The sequence below is a fragment of the Propithecus coquereli genome, unplaced genomic scaffold (assembly GCF_000956105.1).
Source record: "Propithecus coquereli isolate 6110/MARCELLA unplaced genomic scaffold, Pcoq_1.0 Scaffold400, whole genome shotgun sequence".
Classification (NCBI taxonomy): Eukaryota; Metazoa; Chordata; class Mammalia; order Primates; family Indriidae; genus Propithecus; species Propithecus coquereli.
This window is the reverse complement of record NW_012149731.1, coordinates 1,245,990-1,272,117: the sequence shown is the minus strand read 5'-3', so window position 1 is coordinate 1,272,117 and position 26,128 is coordinate 1,245,990. Positions and strand designations below refer to the sequence as shown.

The window sequence follows — 26,128 nt, the reverse complement described above, 5'->3', positions numbered from 1 at the left end:
CAGCAGGCAATGAGAGTGAGAGAGGACGTCAGATGCTTTAAAAATTATTTTGTTTAAATGATAAACTGGATTTCTTTGCATTCAACTGTGTAGGGCTGGTGAATTTACTAAACAAAAAGTGATTATGGACACAGGATCAATGCCTGGGTCATTTCTGACCTTTGAGTCAATATAAAGTCATTTTGAAAATAGTTATTTCATTGATCCCCCAAAGAAAAATTACCCATATTTCACTCGGCGTCAAGACTTCTGGGTAGGGCTTTTAAAAAGCATTCTTTCACTGTCTGCCACAAACAAGAATATTTCCATACCCCAAACCACCCAGCCATTTCAGCACAAATGTTTCCAGTGTGTTTGGTTAGATTATTTCGCAATGCGCTCCCCTAATATTCGCAGTTGTAGAACTTGCAAACAGCTTACACATAAATTGATCCAAGAGAGGAGGGTAATGTGATAGTGTGCAATTAATGCCTTCCACAGCAGCTGTGATATTTACAGTTGAGAAATTAGTTTCAGCTGCTATTACTGCAAATTAAATAAGATAAAAGCAAAGTGAACCCAAACATGGGAAACATGAGCACAGGGAATGCTATTGTATTTGCCAATTAGTCTGTGCTTCAGGATGAAGTCAGAACTTTTGAGTTGTTGGAGCCTTAGGTGGGGGACATCCTGGGGCTCTCAGAAAGTTAACAGGCCAAGGCGTCTCTCCACCCACTCTGCCCATGACTCATGCAAGTTTTTGTAGTGGTAGGCTGCAGGCATATTTGAAGGGCCACCTGATACTAAGTTCTCTGGCAGATCCTTGGGTCTGATATTTACAGTGTTATCTGGTTAGCAGCCAGGATGGTGGAGGGGCTCTGAGACTGGGTCTTTGTGCCACTGTCTCTGGGGACCACTTCCAAGCGGTGCCTCTAGAAGCTCTTCTTGCAGCTCTGTCTGTGAGTGTGGCAGATGCTTCTTGAGCCCTCCCCTGTGAAAGGCAGGGTGCCCAACACTGGATACTTCCAGGCAGAACAGTGGGTACAAAGGCCCTGGCTGGAGTGGCCAAAGCCCTGTATGCAAGCAAGAGAGAGGTGGGCTGAGTGGGGCCAGACCAGGTAGGGACATCGCAGGAGCCTGTCAAAAGGTTTTGAGTGAGAGCTGTCATGATCTGATTGACTTTTGGTGGTCTCTCTGGCTGATATGAGGAGTATAATGTGGTGGTGTAGAGTTGGGGTTATGAAGACAAGTAGACCTGTGTTCAGATCCCAACTCTACCTCCTCCTAGCACCTTGATCATGGACTTATTATATCGAAGTCTTTGCTTCCTCACTAGTACATGTCATCCTGCCTCCTCAAGCAGGGTAAGGGGTCCTGAGGTGAGGCACACTGAACTCTTAGCACGTGCCTGGCCCATAGGAAGTCCACAGCAACAGCCGTGTTGTAAGTATGTGCAGGCATGGTTACTTGCCTGAAGTCACAAGAAGTTGTTTGTGGCAGAGTGGGTATATTTCAATGCCCCCCTCCATAAGATAACTTTATTTTCTGAACATTGATATGTTAATTAATTCAAGTTTCCTAATTATAGCTCTGGAAATATGGTACATTCTCATTAAAGTAAACTACATTAATTTTTGATAATTCAGTTAAGTTAGATGGAAATTTCTTTCCTCATGCTTGAGAAATAGACTAAGCATGAGTTTAAGGGTCATATTGAACCACTGGGGCAAACCCAAATACTTGGGTTTCCAAATACTTTGGAATAACCAATTTATATACCACAAATACACTAGTCATACATCATCATCTTTCAAACACATCTTCAAGTATGTCTCTTAAGGGTATCCTTCATTTGAGTATAGGGAAGACTATCTTGGTTTTGGCATTTTCTTGTTCTTAGTCCGAATCAAAGAAATTCATGACTATTTGTTTAGGTCCGGCTACACAAACTTGGCTCAGATGCTGCCACTGAGACCTGTGCTATCACTGCAGGAGCCGTGTGGTCCTGGAACAGGTCCATGTGCAAGCAAAGCAGAGCGAGAGATTGGTGGGAAGATTATAGGGAGAAAAAGGGGAAAGACAGTAAACATTGTGATTGTTACTTTTAACAGAATTAAAAACGATAATACAAGTTGGTAGCTTTCTCCGAATGACTGGCTGCCAAGGTGATTATCTCCTAAGAAAGTACAAAAGATATCATAGTTCCACTGGGCTTTATTCCAGTACTACTCAAAGTGCACTTTCATGGTCATGGTGAGGTGAGTACAGAAAGGGAAGAAGTGTTGAGAAACTTCTACAGTAGGTGGACACTGTTCCAATAGCCAAGGGCAGGATTAGCAGACTTATCTCACCGGTCAAGATGTAGACCGGTTCAGGCATGGTTGAATGAGTCATAAATGGGGTGAGTTACATAGTCATACATGGTAGAACCACATACTGGTCCGAGACACATTGAAAAGTAAACAAATCAGCCAACCTGGTACCACAGATAGTCTGACAAGCACGACTGTGATACGCGTGGAGAGGCGAGTGCAGTGCTCTGAGAGCCTGGCAAAGTGAAACATCTGGAAATCATGTCTGTAAAAGAGTGGCATAACATACTAGGGGTTTTCACCTGTAGGGAGCGTGATAGCTGATGCTCTGCTATATAGAAAAGGACTAGATTTGGCTTTGTACCCAATATGTAGGTGGTCTAATATCAAAAGACTTCAGTATATGATTTTGATAAAACCTAACTTGAAAAGCACTTCTCCTCTCTTCTTTGTCAATATTTTGATTGCCAGAGATCTGGGGAACTACTAAGCTATAAAAGTTGATATTCACGTTACAACTGGTGGCATGATTTTTTTTTCTGTATTTTTTCCTTCTGAATTTGTCAATTCTTTTAACAAATCCGCACTTCTTTTATAACCAGGGAGAAAGTTTCTTTCAGGCTTGAACAAAAGGTATCCAAAATGTTTGTTGCTTTAAAATATTTTCATCTGAATCACAGATAATTGAATCAAGAACCACTTATGCTTCCTTACTGGAACATTTTTTATATGCTGCCATCACCCCACATGTGGTTAGCACATTAGTAATAGAGTCTCCATAAACGTTCACTGGTCGACATTTCTGCATGCACAAAAAGGGTCCCATCACTAGGTCTGTTCCCAGTTAGTGACAGTTTTTGAGTGCGCTCCCTCACAATAGTATAGAGACCAACACTGCATGCAGCCTGTGACTCCATCACAGATCTTCCCAGGATAGACTGTACTGGGGACACTCACAGTCTCATTTTGGCTAGATTTGACTTAAATGTTGCAAAGGCCACATTCTATCCTTGACGTGGATGAAAGGCCCACACCATGTGGGAGGGCGGGGCATACGGAGGAAGAGCCCACTGTAATCAGAAACATTTGCCCTGAGTATGTCAAAGTTACCCTCTTCGGCCCCCACCCAATTCCAGTTGGTTGTGCGGTAAAACTTTAGCACCCGATCTGTAAAACAGAGATTAGAATGGCAGCGTAATTCTACTTTAAGGGCAGTACTCTGGGAGCAGTTTTCTATCTTGGAAGAAAGGATGAGTGGCACTGGATGAATACTAGTGAAGCACATTTTCAATAATAAAGCAAAGGGTATTCTGGAACTTACTCGAGGTATTTACTTGACATTTATGTGAGATAGGATGGTGCAGCTATGATATTTCCTTGCCTTATCTAGACCTTCTTAGAAGGCACGGGATACGACTTGGCCTCAGTCATTCAATTCCCAAGGGATGGTCCAACATCATAGAGAAGACTCTGATTGCTAATGGAGTGAGCCTGTGATAGGTTTTCAGAAACTCTTGAAAAACAACAATGTAAGAGCTGCTGTTGTCTTTGGATCTGTACAGATTTGCAGCCTACCTTGTTTGCTCACAAAGATTACAGTAAGGCAACAGTTGGATAATGAATTGTATTAATATAATAAAAGCAATGTCTAGCCTTGTATGCTGTGTACAGTAGGTGCTCAATGAGAACGAACGAACCTGAGAGTCCAGGGCAGAATAAAGATCCAAAGGGAAAATCAGCATGGCTCTGTCATTAACGAGCGAGGCTGCCTTGGGCAAGTCTCTGCAACCAGCTTCTCAGCCATTCTACAGTTTTGACATAACACTTCGGGGCTCAGTGGAAATTAAAATTCTTTAAATTTATTGGCTGCTTTGTAAATTCTCATCATTTCTTTCTGATGTGAGCTAACCTTACACAACTGAGCATATTGCTGAAAGCACGGAGGTTATCAATGTGTATCTGTCTGTGATGATGGAGATAAGCTTTCAAAGGCGACTGTTAATCAAAGTGGTATGAATAATATATCAGCGTTATCTGGATTATAGCTACCCCACCACAGGTGTCCTGTTGCTTTCTGGTCTAGATGGACTGTTTGATAAAAATGAACAGCAAAGCCTGATATTTCAGATGAAACTGAAACGATATTCCAATTAAAAGTATGAAGGGGGCCATTCCGCCTCGGTGACTCAAGCTCTCGGTTTCAGCAGCAGCCACTTTAATCAAAGGGGAGCCCATCTTGTTTCAGTGGTCTATCCAACTCCAGGTAGACTGGTCACGGAGGCGGAACTCTTCACCTGATGGGTCCAGGTTGCTGTGAACGTTTCTTTAAATTATCCTTCCAATCTAGTCATGGCACTATGTGGGATGTAGAGAGATCTCTAAAGACTGTTTTCCCGCAAGGACCTGAAGTTTGAGATGGGGTAACAAGGCTTATTCCTTCATTCAACAAATATTTACTGGGTGCCTACTATATATATGACAGACGCTGTCTTGGCACAGAGCTTGTATTATAGCAGGGAAGACAGACAGTAAGTAGATAATGACATTCTTGGTGTAGGGGTGCTTTAGAGAGTGATCAGGGAAAGAGGTGACATTTGGGCAGACAGCTGAGGTAAGTGAAGCTCTCGGGTAGTCCCGTGCAGGCTGACATATGTGCAAGGGCGAAGATGCTGGTTTGCAAGTGGTAGTACAAAGAGTGGAAAAGATCACGATGGCACCGGAAAAGTCAGGCGGAGGCGGCCTCAAGTTCCCTGTACCCTGTGTCTGAAAGGCTAAAGGACAGTTTCTAGACTGGCTGGAGCATCCTGTATTATCTCCAAGTCAATCCCAATTCCCTACTGATCTATGTAGGTTACTTGATGAAACTGGGTTTGGAGATGACTTAGTCTCTGCTGAAACTGTAGCTTTCCTTTCCTTTCCGGTTACATCATCAGCACACAATACAGGTGACAGCAGCTTCACAGCCTGGCTAGGATGCTACTGATGAATCACCTGGGAAATTAAGACAATAGACAAAGGAAAGAGCCTTCCTTGGACGTCTATTTTCTTTCTTAATTGCCTCCAGGAAGATCTAGAGCAGGTGTTCAGTACCTGAAAATTTATGGGTAATTATTTGGCTGTTCAACCCTGGGGTATATTTGAGTATAATTCCTTTAACTCTAAGCAGTTTTACAATAACAGGGATTTGACACTTACCTAAATATGATCATTTTGTGTGCTTTAAAAGAGAGAACATCTGTTTTTCTCTGTGCATTTGTTTTAATAATATCCCAACACACTCATGTACATTTTCCTCATATATAATATCTATGGAGCAAGTTGTTCTTCGAAAGGTGCTGATTTGGTCTAATTCGATTGAGATGATGAGTGGTGTATTGAGATTGGCTCCCTTACTCAAAATAGCCTGATCCTTGGAGCCTAGAAAACAGACTGTTGACTGTTCTAAGAAATTGGATGAAGAAGCAGGGATGACAGCTATGTGCCATTGTCCCTGAAAACTGGGTCCACTTTAGGAAACTCACTTCTCAGCCGTGGGGTTTGTTTATTAAGCCTCTCGAACTGACCAGATGATCCTCCAAAGGCATACCTCTGAAACAGAGCAACGGTGGAGGTCCAGCTACTGTTCTCTAACGGAGAGTCCCTCCTGGTGACTCAGCAAGACTCCAGCTGAGGCATCCCTAGCCTAGGCCTCCTCAGCCATCACCACCTCAGAATTTAGGATGGTTGTTCATCCTAAAGTGACCACTGGGTCACTTTATGAGATAGTGCTTGTTAACAGAATAACCTGGCGACATCTAAGCTGCTGTGGACAAAAGACCAAATGTTAAAGCAGACTCCCTGTCTGGTGTGGACTCTGATAACCATTCAAAGGAGCTAGGGATGGAGAATGTCCCAGAAATGAAACACTAATGACTCATGGGCCTAATGGCTATGAGCCCCGCAGAGGCAGGCGGGGTGGTGACTTCCTGATTTTGCATTTCTAGCACCAGACAGTATACGTCACAGAACAGAGCCTCAGTGAGATGAGTAGCATTGAAAAGAAGTGTGGATGCCATCTCATGGCATCAAAGGTCTCACTTAAAATATCTAACTGGTTTTCTAAACAGCTGCATTCTTTGTCTCTGCTTCCATTCATAGAAAGAAGCAGTCTTAGGAGCACAGTGTCACATGTCTACACAGGGCCCAGTCATTCCTAGCCCATGGACAACCTCATTCTGCGTGGGCAGTGGGGACAGTATTAATGACTTGGGGGCAGAGCTGTACACTCTCGTGAAGGAAATGCACAAGCAAAGCCTCACTGGTGTGACCCATGAGAACACGAGAAAATGGCAGCTTGGGCTCCTTCAGTTGGGTCTGTGGCCTCTTGCCTAGGGCAGGGATCCTCTGACTTTAACATGGACTGAGGCACCTGGGGACCTTGCCAAAGTGCAGACTCTCTTTCTGTAGGTCACGGACTGGAGTCCTGCAGTTCCCACCTCTCCCGGTGAGGCCGGGCTCTGGTCCTTGCCCCCACATTTCGCATAACAAGCTTCCAAGGAAGGGGTTTCTGAGTGGCTTGCTCCTACCCAGAGTTGGATGCACTCAGCTCGTTTATGCTGAGAAAGTTACTTCCTTTAGGGAGAAAGACTCAGTTTGGCTAGTCTTAACAGTTTTTTAATACAAGCTAATCTCCTTAGAGGAAGTAGAGGCCTCGGGCTCCCAGCCCTCGGTAGGCACTAGGATTTAATAACACCGTCTTGTGTCCACTGTATTTAATTGTACGGGACTTTCTATTTACGGCAACTGATGCTGACTTTCTGCTTCAGGCACTGGTATAGTGTTTCCTTTAAAATAAAATTACCTCAGTTTAAATAAGTTGAGTTAAAGGGAAATAGAAAGCAAATAACAGTTCTGGTGATATTCAGATATAACAGAAAATTCGAAGTAGAATGGTCTAAACTGGGCAGGTACTGTGGGAGCTCAGTGAGTCTCCTGAAACCATATTGAAGCTATTATAGACGGGCATTTTTACCAGGGAGAGACTGTAGCTTCCATCAGATTCTCAAAGGTATCAGAAACTAGAAAACCCATTGCTGTGAAATCAAGTTTAACCTAAATAGTGAAGACTGGAAAGTCTATACTACTACATCAAACTAGCTTGAGATATTTAACAGCTTTTTAAAGGAACTCTACTTTGTCACAATTGTAGGATCAAAAAGTGGCGTTGCCCCATAAAGCTGCAGTCCCCGACCCCCAGGACACAGAGCTCGGCCACCCCCCACCTGTGGAAAAATTGTCTTCCACCAAACTTAGGAGCAGGGAGGGGAGTGTGCACAGCAGGAGGTGAGCTGAGGGCAAGGGAGGGAAGCTTCCTCAGCATTTACAGCTCCCCACCGCTGGTATCACACCGTGAGCTCCACCTCCCTCCCTCCGCCCCATCCATGGAAAAATTGTCTTCCATGAAACCAGTCCCTGGTGCCAAAAAGGTTGGGGACCACTGCCATGAAGATTATTACACAGCCCTTCTTTTTGCAGAGTGGTGTTTTTCCAACAGTGTTCCAGAGAACTAGGAAATGGAAACAAGTACTTGGCCAAAGAAGTGTGGGAAATTCTGCCGACTGTACCCACTCCCTCCCACCACGGGATTTACACCATGCCAATTAAATAGTCAAGAGTCTGAGAAGTCCTCTAAGAAATCTGTTTAGCTTTGTTCAACCTGGCATTTCCCAAATGCATTTGATTGTGAACCCCCACAGAAAAGAACGTGTATTAACTTGAAGAACAAGTGTCTCGAAGGAGTCACAGCTGCTTCATAAGCCTGCCCTGAACATGGAGACAGGACACTGTACATACAAAGCAGAATCCTAATTTTTTTGGAAAGGACAAAGCTACATTTTCTGGAGCAATTATTGGCTGGCAAGTGCTTTGGTCAGTGGTTAACAGCACGCAGAAACAGTCAGTGGTTTTTATAGTTAGAATAATTGCTATTCCTGTTTAGATGCATTTTGGGAAAAATCTAAATTTTCAAAAAATTGTCATTGAGTCAATCATGCCTCTAGGGACAAATCTTTGACTTGACCTCATCCGGACGTAGGTGGGCAGTCAGTGAAGCTGTCATTTGCACACTTTTATCGGTGTTCATCTTCTGTTTTGAAATGAGAACTTTTGGTAACTTTAAAATTTAAACTTAAAGTTGAGGAACATAGCTATTTTCTACTCTTCAGCTGCTTCTGTCACTACACAGAATCTACTGCCATTGAATAACTCATCAGCTTCAAAGGTATCCTTGGGGCAGCCCAGACTACACAACGGTTGGCTGTGAAATAAAATCCTGGCCGACCTTCCGATGGTGCCAAAGGGCTTATTCATTGACATCAGGTGTCTTTTTAAAAGGTGCCCTATTGCCTTATTCCATAAAATCAATTTTCAAAAATACTCTTGTGTTTTTTTAAAACACATTGAAATATGAAACTGTTTTCCCAAAAATATAAATACCTTATGGAAGCTGGTGTTTTCTCTATATTCTGTCATTCTTATTAAAAGGAAAAGGAGGAAAAAAACTCTGTTGATGATCTGGTGTCCTCTAAATATTTTAAAACTTAAGAGAGGCCAATTTGAAATTATATGGCATCTTAGAATCTTGAGACACATTTGGCCTCAAATAACACTTAAGGAGAGTTATGAACTTGTTTAATTCTTTGAGATCAGTGTCGGAAAACTTGAAGCAAGTGAATCAGTGGGCAAACCTTTTTTGTTGAGGGTGGGCTGGCATTCACTCTGGTAATCTATCCAGCTCCTCTTGAGCATCTGCCTTTGAGTAAAAAGTGTGACATAAACGGTGGGGAGGTCAGGAGGCTCAGGTTGGTTACAGGAATGTGTGGATTACGTGCATTCAGAAGCTGACAACAGGATTTACTGTCTTATCTCTTAAGTGATTCAAATAAAAAAAAAATTCCTAAATTTCTGTTTTTGGGACCTGATTGTTAAGCTCTGTTTTGGGGGGGGGGGGAAGAAAAAGCTCAGTTGTGCCTTTGCACCGGCATGATTAAAAGTGGCTCTGTTTTTGATATTTTCCGTAAACTAAACTTACGCTTACAGAGAACTCACTAGGCATTCCGTGTTCTTAATAATGATTCCTACCTCCAGCTCCAGCTCCTCCCTGTCCATCTCCTGATGGATGTCCCCAATGTAGTCATTTGGATCGTAGTATTCGTGAGCTGAGGGATGCCTGAAAAGAGATGCAAGATCTTTAAGGCCCTATTGCTAAAATCATTATCCATTTTTCTCATCCCCGTCGTCAGGCCCAGCAGCATCGCCCAGCATCGCCCAGCGTGTGGGCCCTTTCATAGCTCACCTGCCTCTGGATGGGGCTCTCAGCACGGGCTATTTCCACCGTTTGCTGTATAGCCCGTTTCCTCCGGAAGGAGTTAAGAGGAGGCAAGTTGAGAGCCACGCGGGCTTCGATGTTTCCAGAGCCCATCATGTGGCTGCCAGTCACATGATTCAATGTGACTAATTCCTAACTAGGTCTCCAGGCAGGAGACAGGCCTGCGTTTACGGCTTATTGGTTCGTTGTTAGATTTTTATCTCTGGAGAGAACTAGGCTTGACTTTAGGCGACACTCAAAGATACGTGCTGGCCTCTGAGATCAGTTCAAAAGACTATGACCGAAACTGTTACACTGTCATTTAGGACAGCGTCTTTTTAGTATGTTTGCCATGATAACCCAGTATGCACATACATGGTCGTAATGTACATACATACATGGAGGCATATGTGTAGGTATGTTTCCATGTACACACTCACTCTGCTAGGAGAGCAGAGGCTTGTGTTTCCTTAGGACAACATAGGTAAACGCAATTCACAGAACTCACCGCCTCCTTGGAAATGTTACTAATTTAAATGGAGCCTCTAGGGGCAAAGGCAGTGGGAATTCTAACATGCTCGGTCAGCGGCTTTGAAAGGAGCTTAGAGTCCACGGTGCCGGATGCAGATGGAAAGTTTCAGTCTCGGGTTGTTGGCTGGGGACTCAAACCTTCACGTTCTCAAAGGTCAGCGTGGCAATCAATGGGCTCTGGTCTTCCCTCCCAGGCACTTATTTTTGAAACGACGGATCAGCCACGAGTGGTCATTCAAACAAGGGCTGGCTTTCAATTTTCAGGACCCATCAGGCAAATATACTGCCTGCACTTAAGGGGCTTTTAGTGCTGAGGATACCGTTGGAAGGTCTGGGCTTTCGAGCATCATCTTAACACTCCTCGTTCAGTCCCGAAGCACGCTCTTGCTGCTGTCTGACCTCGCAGCCAGGACCGGGAGAGGCCTGACCTCTGCACTCTTCTGACATTTCTCAAATCGCCCCCGAGGGATAAGTCATGTCACATTAACTAGACTTAAGAGGAAATTAGGGGTTTGGCTTCTAAAAGGCCTGTCACTGACAGTTCAACATTTGAGTCAGGAGTAGCCTTAAAGGCCTCATCGATAACAAGAGGCAGTTTTGTTCCGTAATGTCAGATAAATGGTTTGAATAATCATACTCAGTGAATCAGCTGGTTGTTTCCGAGGATCAACTGGGGTGGGACACTGCAGAGTATCAGGGGTAAGAGCCGAGAGCTGAGGTCCAACGGACCTGCATTTCTATCCAGGTGCTGCCAACTTAAACTGGGCAGAACGGGTGAGTCTGCAGTTCCTCATCTGTGTAAAGGAACAGTGGTGAGAAATAAAGGACATAGTTCCTTGCACACTTGCACACTGTGAGTGAATGTCAGATGGATGCCCTGTCCTCTGTCTTTACAAGCTGTCGGCTGTGGCCGAATTTACTTTGTCGAGTCTGGGGAATTAGCCCTGGGTTTTGATGCCAGCTAACCACAAAAACCATGGGATGAAAGGCAAGCCTTTATCCAGAATATGACACAACCACAGGAAACACAGGCTCACTCCCGCTATTGAGTTACCAACAGAAATCCAACAGGTATCACTCAGATACAGTGGTTTTCCTGTAAGAGGTCAGATGCCCTTAGAAATAACGTATCAAGTCAATTATTTGACCTAAGATGGAAGACACAGGGGTGACCCTAACATCAGCTACAGAGACTTTGCCCTCAGATGTGCAAAGTCACATACAAAAAGCTACACTAAACCGGACATCTTTTAAGCCAGTGGTCTATTTCAGAACGTTTCTTGCTCTTATTTCCTTTAATCCTTCAACAATCGTATGAGATTGATACTTTTACTAACCCCATTTTAATATAGGGAAAATACAGCCCAAGAAACTAAATTACCTGAGTTCCACAGCTAGAAATTAGTTTGAGCATTGGGTTTTTCTGATTTGAAGGCTCTGAATGACTGTCTTCGGCAGAAAGGTGACAGAAGAGCCGCGTGTAAAGAAATCGATGTGGTATGTTGAAGCACAGCTGTTATTTAATTGGCATACGTGGCACTTATATGAGGCATGTGTGGGCTTATTACGCAGATCCAGGCTTGAAATGAGACCCAAGAAAGCCGAATGCACAACCTTCAGGGGTCTCTTTACCCACACAACTTACTTTGTTGTCTATTTAAAAGAACAATCAGCATTCCCTCTAGTCATGACTGCAGAATCCTCAAATTGCCATTTGGGGTGATTAAATTTTATTCTGGAACAACTTTTACAACATTTGTAAGTAATTTTGTTCTTAGAATATAATTTGAATAACTCCGCTCCAGGGTTATAATAAAGTCATTAATATGTCGGAGCGGTTTTGAGCAGGATTCGATTTATGGCCTCTATAAACAATAAAGTTAAACATGGGCAACTTGGAGGAAAATTATGAGGCGCATTAATTTTTTTTCACCCCACGGAAGGGAAAAAAACCCAACTTCACCATGCTGCTCTGCCCTGCTTAAATGCATTAGTGGTTCGAGATCACGTGACTTACTCTTCTGGCAAGAGATAGGGGTTCAGCACGGGCGGGCTGGGAGAGGACATCTTGGTGAGAGCCATGATGTGTTCAAAGGTGATGTCGGTTTGGGTTCCCGTGTCCACCAGCTGTGACTCCGAAGGAGGCGTGAACATTTTTGTCCTTGGTGTTCTCCTCAACACCTGCACCACGATGGGCTCCTTGGCTGTCTTGAAAGCTTCCACAGCCTGGTCATGAGTTGCTCTGGATAAGTCTTTGCCGTTGACCTGTCGAAAAATATCGAGGGTGGGACAGGATTAGATTAATAATTAAGCAGAAACCGGAAAGACTGATACCTGGACTGAATGCTTTCATGTGTCAGCAGGCAAAAGAAAGTGTGGCGATGTCAGAGAACTTCGATTCTCTAGGTTTCCTACAGAACGGCTGGTGGGAAGAGGGCGAGTGTGGAGGTATTACAGATCTGGCGTTAAATAATAAATCTCACAGCGGGGAAGTCCTGGCTTCCTACTGAAATGTCTTTAACACAATTTCATCACTTGCTAATCTTGCCTGTGAAAGAAAAGACCAGCCTTGGGCTCACAGCCTTTATCAGGCAATAACAGCTAACTAGAAATTAATTACATTGTTATGTTTTAATGGTGCGTATTTTTTTCCAGTTTGTGGCAGATGATACTAGCTTTTCTTTTATGGAAGTGATAGGAAGTTTCCTTTTAAAATTAATCCATTTGCTTTTCTTTTCTTTTTTTTTTTTTAAAAAAAAGTCAATTGAAAATATTAAGTAAATGGTAGTGTAGGCTGTAGAGATACAGCAGATATTATGAGGAAGGAATGCAAACGGCCAATGTCTGGGGTAAAAACAGCTTCATGGCGGTTTTGTTTCCCACTGGGTACAGTGCTCTGCTATTGCTGCATCCTCAAATCCTGTGCTTATTGAGTGTCTACTGTTTACTGCATGACTTAAGATACCTCTCACCAGTTCTCCTGTCATAGTCCTGTGAAGTTGACAGGAACAAAAGTATGATTATCTTCCTCCTCTACAGCCTCAAAGAAACCTCATAAGATGACCCTACTACTCTGTGGTGGGTCAGAACACTGGCTGCTGTATTCAGCATTCTCTCCAATGGGGTAATCAAAACTAACTAAACACAACTATCTTTCGAGTAGCTTACGTAAGATGAAATAGAAAACAGAATCTTATTTCTAAAAATTGAAGTCATTCCAAACAACATGGATGTCTAACTATCTTCTCCCTTCCCCATAAAATGAAAGAATTTTGTTCAGGTAATTATGTGCAGATAGTTTGGACTGCATGAAACTTATCAGGCTCTGAAATATTTTAATATTAATAGTGTTTCCCCAACTGGTTGGCTTTTTAAAATCAAGTATAAAATTATGGTATAAAGAATCATATTCCATTGAACGCATGGCTGCAGATGTTCTTCAGCTTCTTCCATTTTTTTCCGGAGAACACTGACCCATTCAAATCACATCATATAGGAGTTTGAGTTTAAATCTCTTAGTTAATTAATTAATCTTAATTAATATTCCATTCTTGCAATATGCGGGTTTTTAGCATTTATTTATAAATGTTAAAATGAATGCTGAACCATAGCCTCTTCCTGTCTGGCATACACATTCTCCCACCCCCCTTAGTATCCTGGACTTCAAAGCACACTGACAATTAGGTCCGTCCTCTGAGATAGAGCACTTCAGTTTCTCTCTGTCCAAGCAGAACACAAGTATTGATTGTGCAGCTATTTTTCTTTTTTCTAAACCCTTTCACTCTGGCCCTATAGGGACAACAACTCTTAGGTCGAAGCCCACTGTAAACAACTGTTGGGGTGAGGAATAGATGTCAGATTCTTTCCTTGTAATAAAGCTCAAATGAAATCCCGCCAGTGGAGGTTATTAATAATTTGGATTGAATCCACTTAAGTAATTTACTGATATCATGAGGGAGTTGGGCAGAACAAGAATTCTGGGTCACAAAATGACTCAAGTGTACCAGTAAATAAGGGACTGTCCGAACCACCAAACTTTTAAATCCCCCGTCCTGGAGGACTGGGAATGGCGGGGTCTAACACTACAATGGTCTTCATGCTGCTGCTTTTGAGAAAAGAATAAAAGGGCACAAAGGAATTCTTTCTGTCTTTCCAAACCAGTTGACCTTGGTGAGTTCTTCCCTGCTTAGAGCCTAGAAACCTGAGGGCTTGGGATGGGAGGGAGTGGGGAGGGAGTGAGGAGGGAGTGAGGAGGGAGTGAGGAGGGAGTGAGGTGGGAGTGTGGGGATGAACAACAACTTGGAGTGCTGTGAAATGCATGCTGGGGCAGAACTATTTGAGCCGTATTTTCCATTAATGTGTGGCACCAAGAGTCAAAAACACAGTATAATTTACAATGCAACAGTATAGCACCCTCAGGAGGTGTCACGGGCCAAGGCCACCTAGCCACCCCAGTTTTCTGCACTTGGTACGCACTGGGGATGGCTCGCACCAGAGTTGGTTTTACCCACAATGAACTCAGATATTAGCAATTTTGAGTGGGCCCTGCAAGATATGGCAAATTTGTGCTTTTTCTCTCCATAAATACCAGGCCTTTTGGCCAAAGGGAATCAAAATGGGATTTTCTTACTATGGTATCTTCTTGCTCTTCAACTTGCTGTTCGCTTCAAGAGGAACACTAAGCTACATGAATAGAGAGCGGGGAATTAGTTAGACCCTGGGAGTCTTCTAGTTGTGTCCAAAAGGGAATCTAGGGGCCTTCACTTTTTACACACACAATTAGGTCTTAAAATACCATGGCAGGCCACATCGGCTGCCTGGGCAGCATGCACCCCTCCTCATCACAATGCTTTCTCTCTGCTGAGAGAACTCTGTTTCCTTGCACCAGATTGGAGATCCTTCCCTCTGGGGAAGACCTCAGGTGTTGATTTTGATTGACTTTATCCCATCATGATGGTCTTGTTCCTTTGCCCAGTGATGGATTTAGGCATGGGCATGGCATGCGGTGTAATTCTGGTTATAGGATAGAAGGGGGAATCTGTTAGGGTGATTTGAGGTTTTGTTCATTCTTAAAATATGACATGAGGTAGGGGGGTGGCTCTTTTCCACCTTTGGGCAAGTCATCTGCACGCATTTCTTGGACTTGTGCCAGCATCTTGGGACCATGTTGGGAACTGGCCCTGCAGGCCAAGTTAATGCGCTGAGGATGGCGGACTCGAAAAATGGGAGAATTGGGGTCTCTGATATTATTATTGAAGAAGTGAACTAACTAAAGCTTCGAACCTCTTATCCCCAAACTTCTGGTCATATTTAATAATACGTTCCTTATATTTTAGGCCATTTGACTTGGATCTTAAATACCTACAGCCTAAAACATCTGAACCAATGTAAATATCGCATAGATATAATGTAAAATTAGGCATGAATGTATTCTCACTTATTCCTATAGACATTCTTCTATTTATGTAACAGAATTAGTGGAAAACACTTCTCTGATTAGGGGTACATCTCAATCAGCTCATTTTTATAGAAAAGTGATGGCAACTATTGCTTTACTCGGATAGACTTTATAAATCAGTGCTAGAACCACTGAGTTGATGTTAATTTAAATGGTATCTAGAAATTGATGCATGAAGGACCTGCCTGGATCGGTCTAAGCTAAGAGGGTTCCTGAGGGCAAAGAACTCCCCTTGTCACGATGCACTCAATTACAGAAAGCTTTCTGAATCTCTTCCGCTTTGGGTATTATTAAAAGGCATTGATGCAACCACACCTGTAGCACCTGTACTGCCCAGGCTACAGAGGAAAGAGCAGTGGCAACCCCAAAGGGAGGCCTGGCTGGAACTTTCGGGTGCCTGAGAAATGCTCTTGTATCCCACATAAGAATGTCCCCGCTGCTTATGGCTGGGTTCCACAGAAAGGCATTTCTGACAATTGTGCCAAAGAAAATATTAGTCGCTCAGTACCATGCAGTTTTCAATCACACACAATTCCAATAAGCCCCTCCACAAACCAAGTGACCCCCTCCTCCTCACAGCTCAGGGGTGGAGTGTGTTGGGATGGCTACTTTGAGATCAAGGCCAGGGTTGGAATCCTGGCTGTGGGCATTAGGCAATTTAACTGTTCTGAGACTCAGTTTCCTCATCTGCAAAATAAATATAGTGTCATGCTTCTTAAGGTTATTATGAAATTTAGTTGAGATAATCTACTTATAATGCCCAACATGCCAATAATAAAAATTTACCAAGATACCAGTGCTAATAGGGATCCTACACAAGAGTCACATTTTCCTAGGAGGAAACAATCTATACATCAAAGAAGCAAAACCCAAACTAGTTAGTTGGTCTTACGAGATATTTGTATATCGAAAGGCTCCTTTACTTCCCAGGAAGCTCCCTGCCCATCTTGTGTGTCCTGGGCTACCAATATACACATGAATATTTGCAGTCCTTGAATTGGGATTCTCTAGGGTTGGGGGGGGGCACAGCAGATAAATATTATAGAACTTGACCCCTGCCACACAAGCTCCTTGACAAGGTACTTTAGGGATCATTACACTCTCTTACAAGACGATGAGACGAGGCGGGAGTTTACTATTCTAGACGATCCATTTTTGCAGCCAAATTTGTTTTGAATTACCTTGTGCACATAACACTTATTACACCACTGTCATTTTGGAATCACATCACTGAGAGACTTAGCGAGGTGATGACTCCGGTGCACGCTGTCAGCCAACCGAGAATGACAACTTTTATTCTCGGGATTAGCATTGCATTTACATTACATAAAACGGCGGCGATGATGGCTGTGATTATAGGCGGGATGCTCATGCAGTGACGTTTGGCCCGGTCAAATTCAATATCATTAACTCGCCCAATTGAGCAGATTGCCTTTAAAACAGTTTATGCAGCCTTAAGACCAAGTAAATGGAATGTTTTGGAACAAGAAATGCTGATTGCAAACTTTATTATAAATTAAATGCTTAGATTATTCACCTAAAGCTCTGGTTGGACCCCTGGGATTTAGGTGCAATTACGATGAAAATCCAATCAGTTAGTCTCAAAGCAAACATCACGGCTGCAAATATGACATGACACTAAGGGACCTTAAAGAGGTCCTTTAGTATAAGGTCTCCTGAGACAAGACAATTACGCTGAGGGTGTGGAACCAATCCTTCCTGGTTCCATTTAAGCTCAGATGACACTGATGCTGCTCTTTGTAGGAGGTGCTTCTGGCTGCCTTGTCCACTGTTGGTCCTCAAAACTAACACAAACGTGGTGGGTTTTCCATTTAGGGGGTAAATATCACTGGCAACCCATGTGTCTTTCAGTCATTCGCTCATTCAGCAAGTGTTTACTGAAGTTATTTAGTGAGAAAGTTTCTCTCTTGGCCTATGGGATGTCACTTTAAGAACTTCTTGGGGGGGGAAATGAGGCCTCAGCACACGAGAGTCACTTAAGAAATGGTCAGATGTATGCATTATGGGTGGCGTTTTACCAAGACATCTAGTCATTTGGCTCAGGTGGCCAGCCTGCTCCCAGAGACTACACACGCTGGAACACTAATTGGGCCCATAACACAGAAAGGGGCTTGGTTTTCACTGTCTACCTAGAAATACCATTGGTTAAACTATTGTCATATAGTATCACTTTTCAAAACACAGAGGCCCAGACAGCTTGCAAAGTTTTCTACAGCTTAACTGTAACCAGTTCAGGATATTTAAAATGTAATGCTCAGAAAGAGCACACCATACTCTGTGTTAGAGACTAAGTATCTATTATGGGGAGACATTGGTTTCTGAGGATCAGCTATCACAATTACCTCTATTTCTATTACATGGGCAAATGACCCCTATACGAAGTACTAATGCAATTTTAAATTCAGCCTACTATAAATTATGCCCCTGGCTAAAATCCAACTTTTATAGGGTTCATTTAATTAAATACAGGGGCAGTGATTTCATTCTGTAAAATATCACACCTATGTTTTCAAACTAATTAAAACTTAGATTCCACTGGAAGCAATGGATGATAATAAACTATGCACTGAAAAGTAAAAGGTTTCAAGCCCTGATATAGGCTGGATAAAAAAATCTTCTTTTCATTTAGGAAACTCCTGTCTGTCTTAATTTATTTCAAATTTATAGTCTGCTCTAGGGCTTGATGAAGGGAAGGCGACTTATCTAAAATGTAGGCATTATGGCAGTTAAGAAGGAATATGAGCCTTAGTGAACAAATGGTGTTCAAATTAATGTGTTTCCGTGGAAAGTACTTCAGAGATGCCTTTATACATGTGTGTGTGTGTGTGTGTGTGTGTGTGTGTGTGTGTAGACTACACTTATGTAGATCTCAGTTCCTACGTAGTAAAAACTTAAATCTGCATGGGGACTCTGGGGTTCTAACTGGGACCTCGGTGGGGTTTGTCACGGTGTTTTCTAAATGCATCCTGATGCTAATTTCCCTAGGTTTAGTGTTTCTACAAGCATAAGATCCCTTCCTTATTCCATTCCGAGTGTCCCGCACAGATGAATTGATAGCCTGGGTAATTGTGTTAGAGAAGTCTTCCTTGTGTCTAAGTTAAGTGTCTCACATTTTAAAATCCTTTAACTGTTTTCCCAAATCTAGAATCTATCCAGCTACCAGGGCCTGAAGAGTGAAATAGATGATGTGTCTTAAAGAAATAGAGGCTAAGCTAAAAATGAACATGTACTTGCTTTTTAAAAACTACTAGTCCTAAAATTTTTAAAAATATTTTCTTTTCAGATATCAGTCCCACTTTAATCAACATCTCATCTCCTTTTGGAAACCTTGATGTCATCACTATGAAATATCATTTCAAGCAATGGCATCCAGATCTCCAGTCAAGTACAGTATACTTAACCCAGTATGAATCTTAAAATTATCATGCACATTTTTGCATCATCTTAAAGGTGGTAATTTAAAGTAGTAGCTCAAGATATCATAGGAAAGCCCAGTAGCAAGTACTTGGAAACAAGGTATTTCTATAGCCAAATGCCCCTACTGTCTACATCTCCTAAGCCCTTCTTTGGAATTTCAAGGGTAAAAAGTACATACACATTTAATGAGAAGCATTTTTTACCTTAAACTTATATTGGACCATTTCTTGAGACGATCAAAATAGTATCAAGGACAGTATCCCTCTGCTTTGTGGGAAATGGAAAAAATGAGGTCCAGAAAGGTCTCGAAGCATATGCAAAAGAACAAGGTGGCTCTGGGCAAGCTCTCCCCATTTCTGGTTTCTGTACTGCAGGTGACAAGGTGGGGCCACTTAAAGTGAAAAAAAGATAACTGACTGACGAACACCCTTCCTCCCCGATATAGAGAAAAGACACAAGAAATACCAAATTTATAGACCTCATAGAAAATCAGAAAATGCAAAGTGGCTTCTTTCTTTTTCTTGGACAACTGTCTCTGTCACTCCCTTTTGAGAACTACTCTGCAGGACCCCTGCTTATGGCTGTGTAGGCTGAGCTGTGGGCAAAGTGCCAAGACGAGGAAGAGAGTAGGGCAGTAGGCTCGAGGCTGTGTCCACCTAGAAGAAGGGGTGCCTTCCTCTAACTCACGCTGAGTGCTGGAAGGGCCGGCAGTGATCCCGCTTCTGACTGTCACCAGGTGGGGAGTCGTGTAGCGGCAGCACATGTGATGATCTGGCCTCTAGACACCTGCACTGGAGCCCTGGACACACGGAAGGGGCTGCTGGGTGGCTCAGCTACCTCATCTCTACACCAAAAGGGTTTGAAAAAGGTGTTTCCCTGAGTATATCATCCAAGTTGAACAGGCCATGACAGTCGGTATCAGCTGCCCTGTGCTTCACTGCTCACCTTGTCATCCATGAGTGTCCAGAATCCTGCAAGTGACATGCTAGAGCTTTTGACACTTCTGCCGCCATAAAGCCAACAGTAGCACAGCACTTCCTCTACATTAGACGCTATTCTGTGCATTTTACCTGCACTCACTCATGTCATCCTCACACGAGGCAGGTACAACTACTATCACTGTTTTACGGATGAACGCGAGAGGCAAAGAGAGCATTTGTGCAGCAGCAGACACTCCGTTCCAGGTGCCGTGGCTTTCACCTTGAATTGGGAGATGCATGCCAGGTTTAGAATACAGAAGATGACATGCTTCTTTTTACATGTCAACGTTATTGCTCTTAACAATCCACTGGCATTATCTCCTACTGTAAATGCAAATACAGCCACAAACCGAAGGAGGAAGGTGTGGTTAGGTTTTTGCAAACATCACACCCAAATCCTTGTGAAAACCATTTTATTACGTCATTTCCATCTCCCTGGTGTAAACTTCATATTGGTCCTGTGAATATCTTGAATAAACTTGAATTTGTTAGCTGTTTTCCTTGAAGACTAGAAGGTTGGCTAAAATAATATTTCTACGCTCAAACCTCTGATCATCAGAGAAAACGACAGGTAGAAAGATTCCTCCATCAACAGAATTGTTCTCACATAGAATTTTAAAAGCATGTTAAAAAGAGTGTTTAATATTTTGCGTCACCATCCTCATTTAAGTTTCAAGATTAGGAGAGGATCCTAACGGATACTGCAGGTAGGTGCATGAGCGCAGGCAGGAGTTCTACATCTGATGAGGGGCCATCCTTAAGGTTGAAAGCTTCAGCTCTTGGGGGCTGATCACTTGGGCTTAAGTGTAGGTTGTATCACTTATGTGCTATCTGGAGCAGCTTGGTGCCTTAGTTTTCTTATCTGTAAAATGGGTTAATAGTAGGACCTAACTCACTAGGTTGTTAATTAGGCTTGGCATAGAAAGTAGCTAAGGTTCATGCCCAGTGTACCGCGAGGGCTCAGTGAATGTTAGCTATTTATTATCCACGTTGATTTGAGGAATCAATGTGCCATGTATTGATAAAGTGCTGACCAGGGTTCAGCGACACTGAGTGAGACACAAAGGGGCTTGGGTCCATGCTCTGCCATGTACCAGATGTATGACTGTGGGTGAATAACTCCACCTCTGTGTGCCTCAATTGAAAATGGGGACATTTAAGTACCTTAATTCATAGGTAACAACTAGATGATGTAATTAAAGCTCTGGGCACGGTGCCCAATGCCAGCCGTCGTCGTAACTGTACAAGCTTGCACACGTTTCTTAATCTCTTCCTGTGCCTCTTCTGTAAATGAAGTTGTGAAGGTTCGTTGTAAAAGGCTTAGTGTGGCTCGTGGTCAGCACATGCAGTAAACACCACCTTTTACAGGAAATATGAGCCTAGATTTGGGCTCCTAAAAATTCCAGCTGCCAAATTTCAGTAAAAATCATACTTCAACTAAATCACATAAGAAAACCCGTGAAAAGCATTTTCTCTTACACTCATGTCCATGGGAGGGAGCCTTTCCTGGACCCTGGGAGCCATCTCAAGGACGTGACATTCTGGGCTCCAGTGCTGGGTGTTTGTTCTGTGGCAGGCACTGCGTAAGTGCTTTCCACGCACGATTTCGTCCATCTGCACAGCAGGGAGGTCACTGGTGAGGTAGGTGGTGTTACCTCTACCACCTGAGGAGCCAGGCAGCTTCCTAAAAGTTGTGCAGCTTATGAAAGCAGAGATGGGGATTTGAACCGGGTCTGCCTGACTTCCAAATGTGTGTTCTAACCACTGAGCAGCACAGCTGGCAGTGCTGTTACCTGACCTGAGCCACGAAGCAAAGGGAAGTTTAGGTGATCACAGGTGATTGTACTGATCCCAAGATGTGAGGATACAGTGGAAAGGGGCAGTCACCACCAAGAGGGACAGGTGGGCCCCACAGGAGGAACGTGATTCTCCAGTGAGAAGGACAAAGATCCTTGCCAAAGAGGGACATTCGCTGTACATGCCACGGTGGGGGTGTCTGGGTTCTGGCACGTGAACCAAGGTGGCCAAGTCTACTGACCTTTCCCAGGAACTCAGCTTGGGAATGGTATCGTGTTTACTAAGCAGGGAGGAGAAAACACTAGCTTCTTCGGATACTCACTAACCTACCGGAAATCTATTTTCTTCAGTCAATTCATTTCTTACTAAGTCATCTCATCAAATTTCAATGTGTTTGCCCTACAAATGTCCTATAGGCACTTTGTGAAGTCCTTGCGGAGTGGAACACCATTGAAAATAGTGCAGCTAGGACAAAAGTAATGTCAGTCACTTCTCAGAGTCGCAGAAAGCTCTGAGCAGTAAGAAAACAAGCAACATCACATATATATATATATTTTTTTTGAAGCCGTTGAATATTAAAGAGAAGCAGGGCCAAGAAAGCAAATTTTGAAACATGCTTATTGGACTTAATGTCTTATACTTTATTTTTTCCTCTTAACACAAGATTATGAAATTTCTTAGCTATCTTTAAACAACACAAAGGTCAGATAACAAACCAATGAATGCCAGGAAAATAAAAATCAAGTTGATTCACTGTAAATAGAATTTCCTGGCTCTTGTGGATTTGTGCTTGAAAATTTTAGTGTAACCTAAACAAAAGTGGTTTGAATATTTTTTGTCCTTTTTTGTTTTCTATCCAAAGAAACAAAATTATGATACTTATCGCTTAGATCAAAACTAATTTTAGCTCCTGAATAGCCAACTAGTTCATCTTATCATTTACAGACCATGTGGTAAACTTCCATTATGTTGACTGTGATAGGATTCTTGAAGAAAATACTGTAAATATTAAACCATGGTCTTTGCAGTTAAAAAAAAAAAAAAAACAAAAAACAAACTCAGTTGAAAAGAACCTGGTGGCAGCATGAAAATAGAACCACCACTGAATGTTGAAAAATAGGCTATTTTTTCTTTTGTTTTCCTATAATAGTAATCATTAGTTGGGTTGCCCATAACATTTGAAATAAATTATGACAGATCTTCTCAAATACCTCCCATTTTTTAAACAGCATTTAAAAAAAACTCCACACCAGGGACACACTTAAAAGCGTGGCTGCAATTTGAAATACTCCTCAGAGACTAAAGCTGCTTGATGGCAGGAATCACATCTTTTGCTTCTTTGAATGAATAATGCATGTCTAACTTTCCTGGGTATTTTCTATATGTACCATGTACTGTACTGAAACGCTTTGCATTCAACTGCTCATTCATGGGCTTATTGGTCTAGTAACTATTGAGAATGACTACGTGTTCAGCACCCCGCCTGGGGTTGCCAGTACAATAGGGTAGTGAGCAAAACCAGAAACGGGAACTGCCCCTGGGGAGTTGGCAGTCTGGTAAAGGAGAAGATACTAATAATCCTACTGTTAAGAGAAGGAAAGAGAACCTCTCAGAGGCCACATACAGGACTTTGATTTTTTATTTTGGAGACAGGGTCTTGCTCTGTTATCCAGGCTAGCAGGCTAGAGTACAGTGGCATCATCGTAGCTCACTGCAACCTCCAACTCCTGGGCTCAAGTTATCCTCCTGCCTCAGCCTCCCAGGTAGCTGAGACTACAGGCACATGCCACCATGCCCGGCTAAGTTTTCTATTTTTTGTAGAGATGGGGTCTTGCTACGTTGCTCAGGCTGGTCTCTAACTTCTGGCATTAAAGTGATCCTCCTGCCTCGGCCTCCTAAAGTGCTAGGATTACAGGCGTGAACCACTTGTGCCCTGGCAGGACTCTGATTTTTTTTTAATTTATTTTTTATTGTATATATTTAAGGTGTGTAACATATTTTGATATATAGACAGTCCCGCTGATGGTTTGACTTATGATTTCTCAACTTTATGATGGTGCGAAAGCTATAGACATTCAGTGGAAATTGTACTTTGAGTACCCATGCAACTATTCTGTTTCTCACGTTCAGTACAGTATACAACAAATTACATGAAGTATTCAACACTTCATTATTAAATAGGCTTTGTGCTGGATGATTTTGTGTAACTGTAGGCTAATGTAAGTGTTCTGAGCATGTTTAATGTAGGCTAGGCCAGTGTTCGATAGGTCAGGTGTATTAAATGCAGTTTTGAAATGCATTTTGGGAACTCATTTGGATACTCCCAACACCCTAGGTTTATTGGGAGGTAGCCCCATGGCAAGGGGAGGAGCATCTGTACACATGTGTAATAAAGTGATTGATACAGTTAAGCGAATTATTAATAACATACCCTCATCTCATAGTTACCTTTTTTCTTATTTTTAAAAATTATAGTTAATAATATTGTATACTGGAAATTTACCAAGAGAGTAGATTTTAGATATTCTTACCACCAAAAACCAATTTAAGAGGAGGGAGGAGAGTCAAGAGGACTGAGAGGATAAGTGTTCAGGTTTGGATGTTAGGATACATGATCATGGTAGTTGCTGCTGTGTGAAGAACAGATTGGAAGAGGCTGGAATGACAGAGCCTAGGAAGAGCAAAGAGATATTTAGGAAGTGGGGCCCTCCCAACTTCATAGGAAGCTGAGACTGCAGAAGGTAAGTGACTTGCCTAAGGGTTATCAGCTATTAAACAGTAGCTTGAGGAGCTTGAACTTGGCCTCTTACTTCTAAATACAGCATTCTTTGTTAAGCTAAAATACTTGTTGAGATGTGAATATCAAGACAAAACAATTGCAAATGCCAAATTCAAAATCTTGAAATAAATAAGGAGCTAGGTAGGTCCTAGGCTTGTTGGGAATTTTCACTGTTCTCCTGTTAGATTACTCCGTGGTTACAGGCTCTCTCTAATGGTCTCTGGATCCTACCTACATCACTATTCCTCCCTGGGGGCTTCCCTCACAAATACTCCTGGACATTAAGGTCACCACCGGCTTGTTCTTGCCCCAACCTAAAGTACTGTCCGTTGCTGGAGACTTTCCTTCCTAAGACCCTGGAATCATGCATCTCCACCCAGAATGAGGTTAGATACAGAAGGAAGAATGGTTTATTCTGCTGTTTGGTTAGAAAAGCCACTGAATCTTGTATCTGCGCAGCTCTGTGCCAAATGGGACACATACCTCCCAGCCTCAGGTGGGGAAGCTCCACCCACCCACTCCTAAAACTTTTTGTTCTTCACATTAACTATCCCATGTTATTGTTTTAAAATTGATTATAAAATCCAAACCATATCCATTTTCAAACTCCCTAGGTTTTTAGTTTTGACATTTATTGGACATCAACAGTTCAAAATGGCATTATGATGGGTAATTTTCTTCATTTTCATCATGAAAATTTTCATAATCATCTTTTCCCTCTTCTCCCCATGATGAAAACTGCAAAACTGAAGCCTGCAGTTAGCAGGACAGCCCTTGTTGCCCAGGCTTTCTCAGAGTGGGGAGCAGGCATCCGTATCTCATTCTACTGAGTTATGGCAATAGAACCATTTTGGAGATGATGCTGTGTGTGCATACGGGGTTGGTGAATATCATTTCTTTGCTTAGCTAGTTGACATACAACATTAAGGCACAAAAACTTTGTCCTAAAGTTTGATAAAATTCTATATTTCTAATTGGAAATTATTGGGGAAAATAATTGCTTGACTTATTGGGGAAATTTAGGTTAGAAAAGAAAGTATTTGCCTCTTTTCTGTTAAGATATAGTTCTAAATTTGAATAAAATTTCTATCAAAGGGAAAAAAACTCTCCATCTTACCAGCTCAAATTTAATTTTTAGTATGTATAAATAGTCTATTTAGGAGTACTTATATGCAATAATGAATCCAGATGCATCTTTACTGAATTGCCAAAATGTTCATAGTTTATGGAGACCCTTCCATGCAACCAGAGACAACTTTTATTACTAGAATGAACATATTCTAAGTTCTCTCTGCTACAGTGTGCAGTTATGTAATGGTCACTGGGAGAAATTGATGCAGAATTCTGGAAATACTAGCTTTGCAAGAAGAACCCATGAAAATGAGTGGGAATGACTGACATTGGAGACATCTATGGTGGAAGACACAGAAACTGGGATGGTTAAAAACCTTTATGAATCAAAAAATAAATTTGTACTTCTTTCTCAAAGATTTATCAGTGTGATCTACA

The 26,128-nt window shown here is 42.4% G+C and overlaps 1 protein-coding gene across 4 annotated transcripts in view; it reads right to left on the bottom strand.

The window, feature by feature from the left end:
- The window catches only part of PDZRN3 (PDZ domain containing ring finger 3), a 266,468-nt gene that overhangs the window by 8,000 nt on the left and 232,340 nt on the right, over window positions 1-26,128 (bottom strand). For all 4 annotated transcript variants that reach the window (XM_012652864.1, XM_012652867.1, XM_012652865.1 and 1 more), the window contains 2 exons: window positions 12,185-12,432; window positions 9,411-9,498 (listed from right to left, as the gene is read on the bottom strand). In XM_012652864.1, coding sequence (XP_012508318.1) covers window positions 9,411-9,498; window positions 12,185-12,432 — 336 coding nt within the window. The remainder of the gene's footprint in view (window positions 1-9,410; window positions 9,499-12,184; window positions 12,433-26,128) is intronic.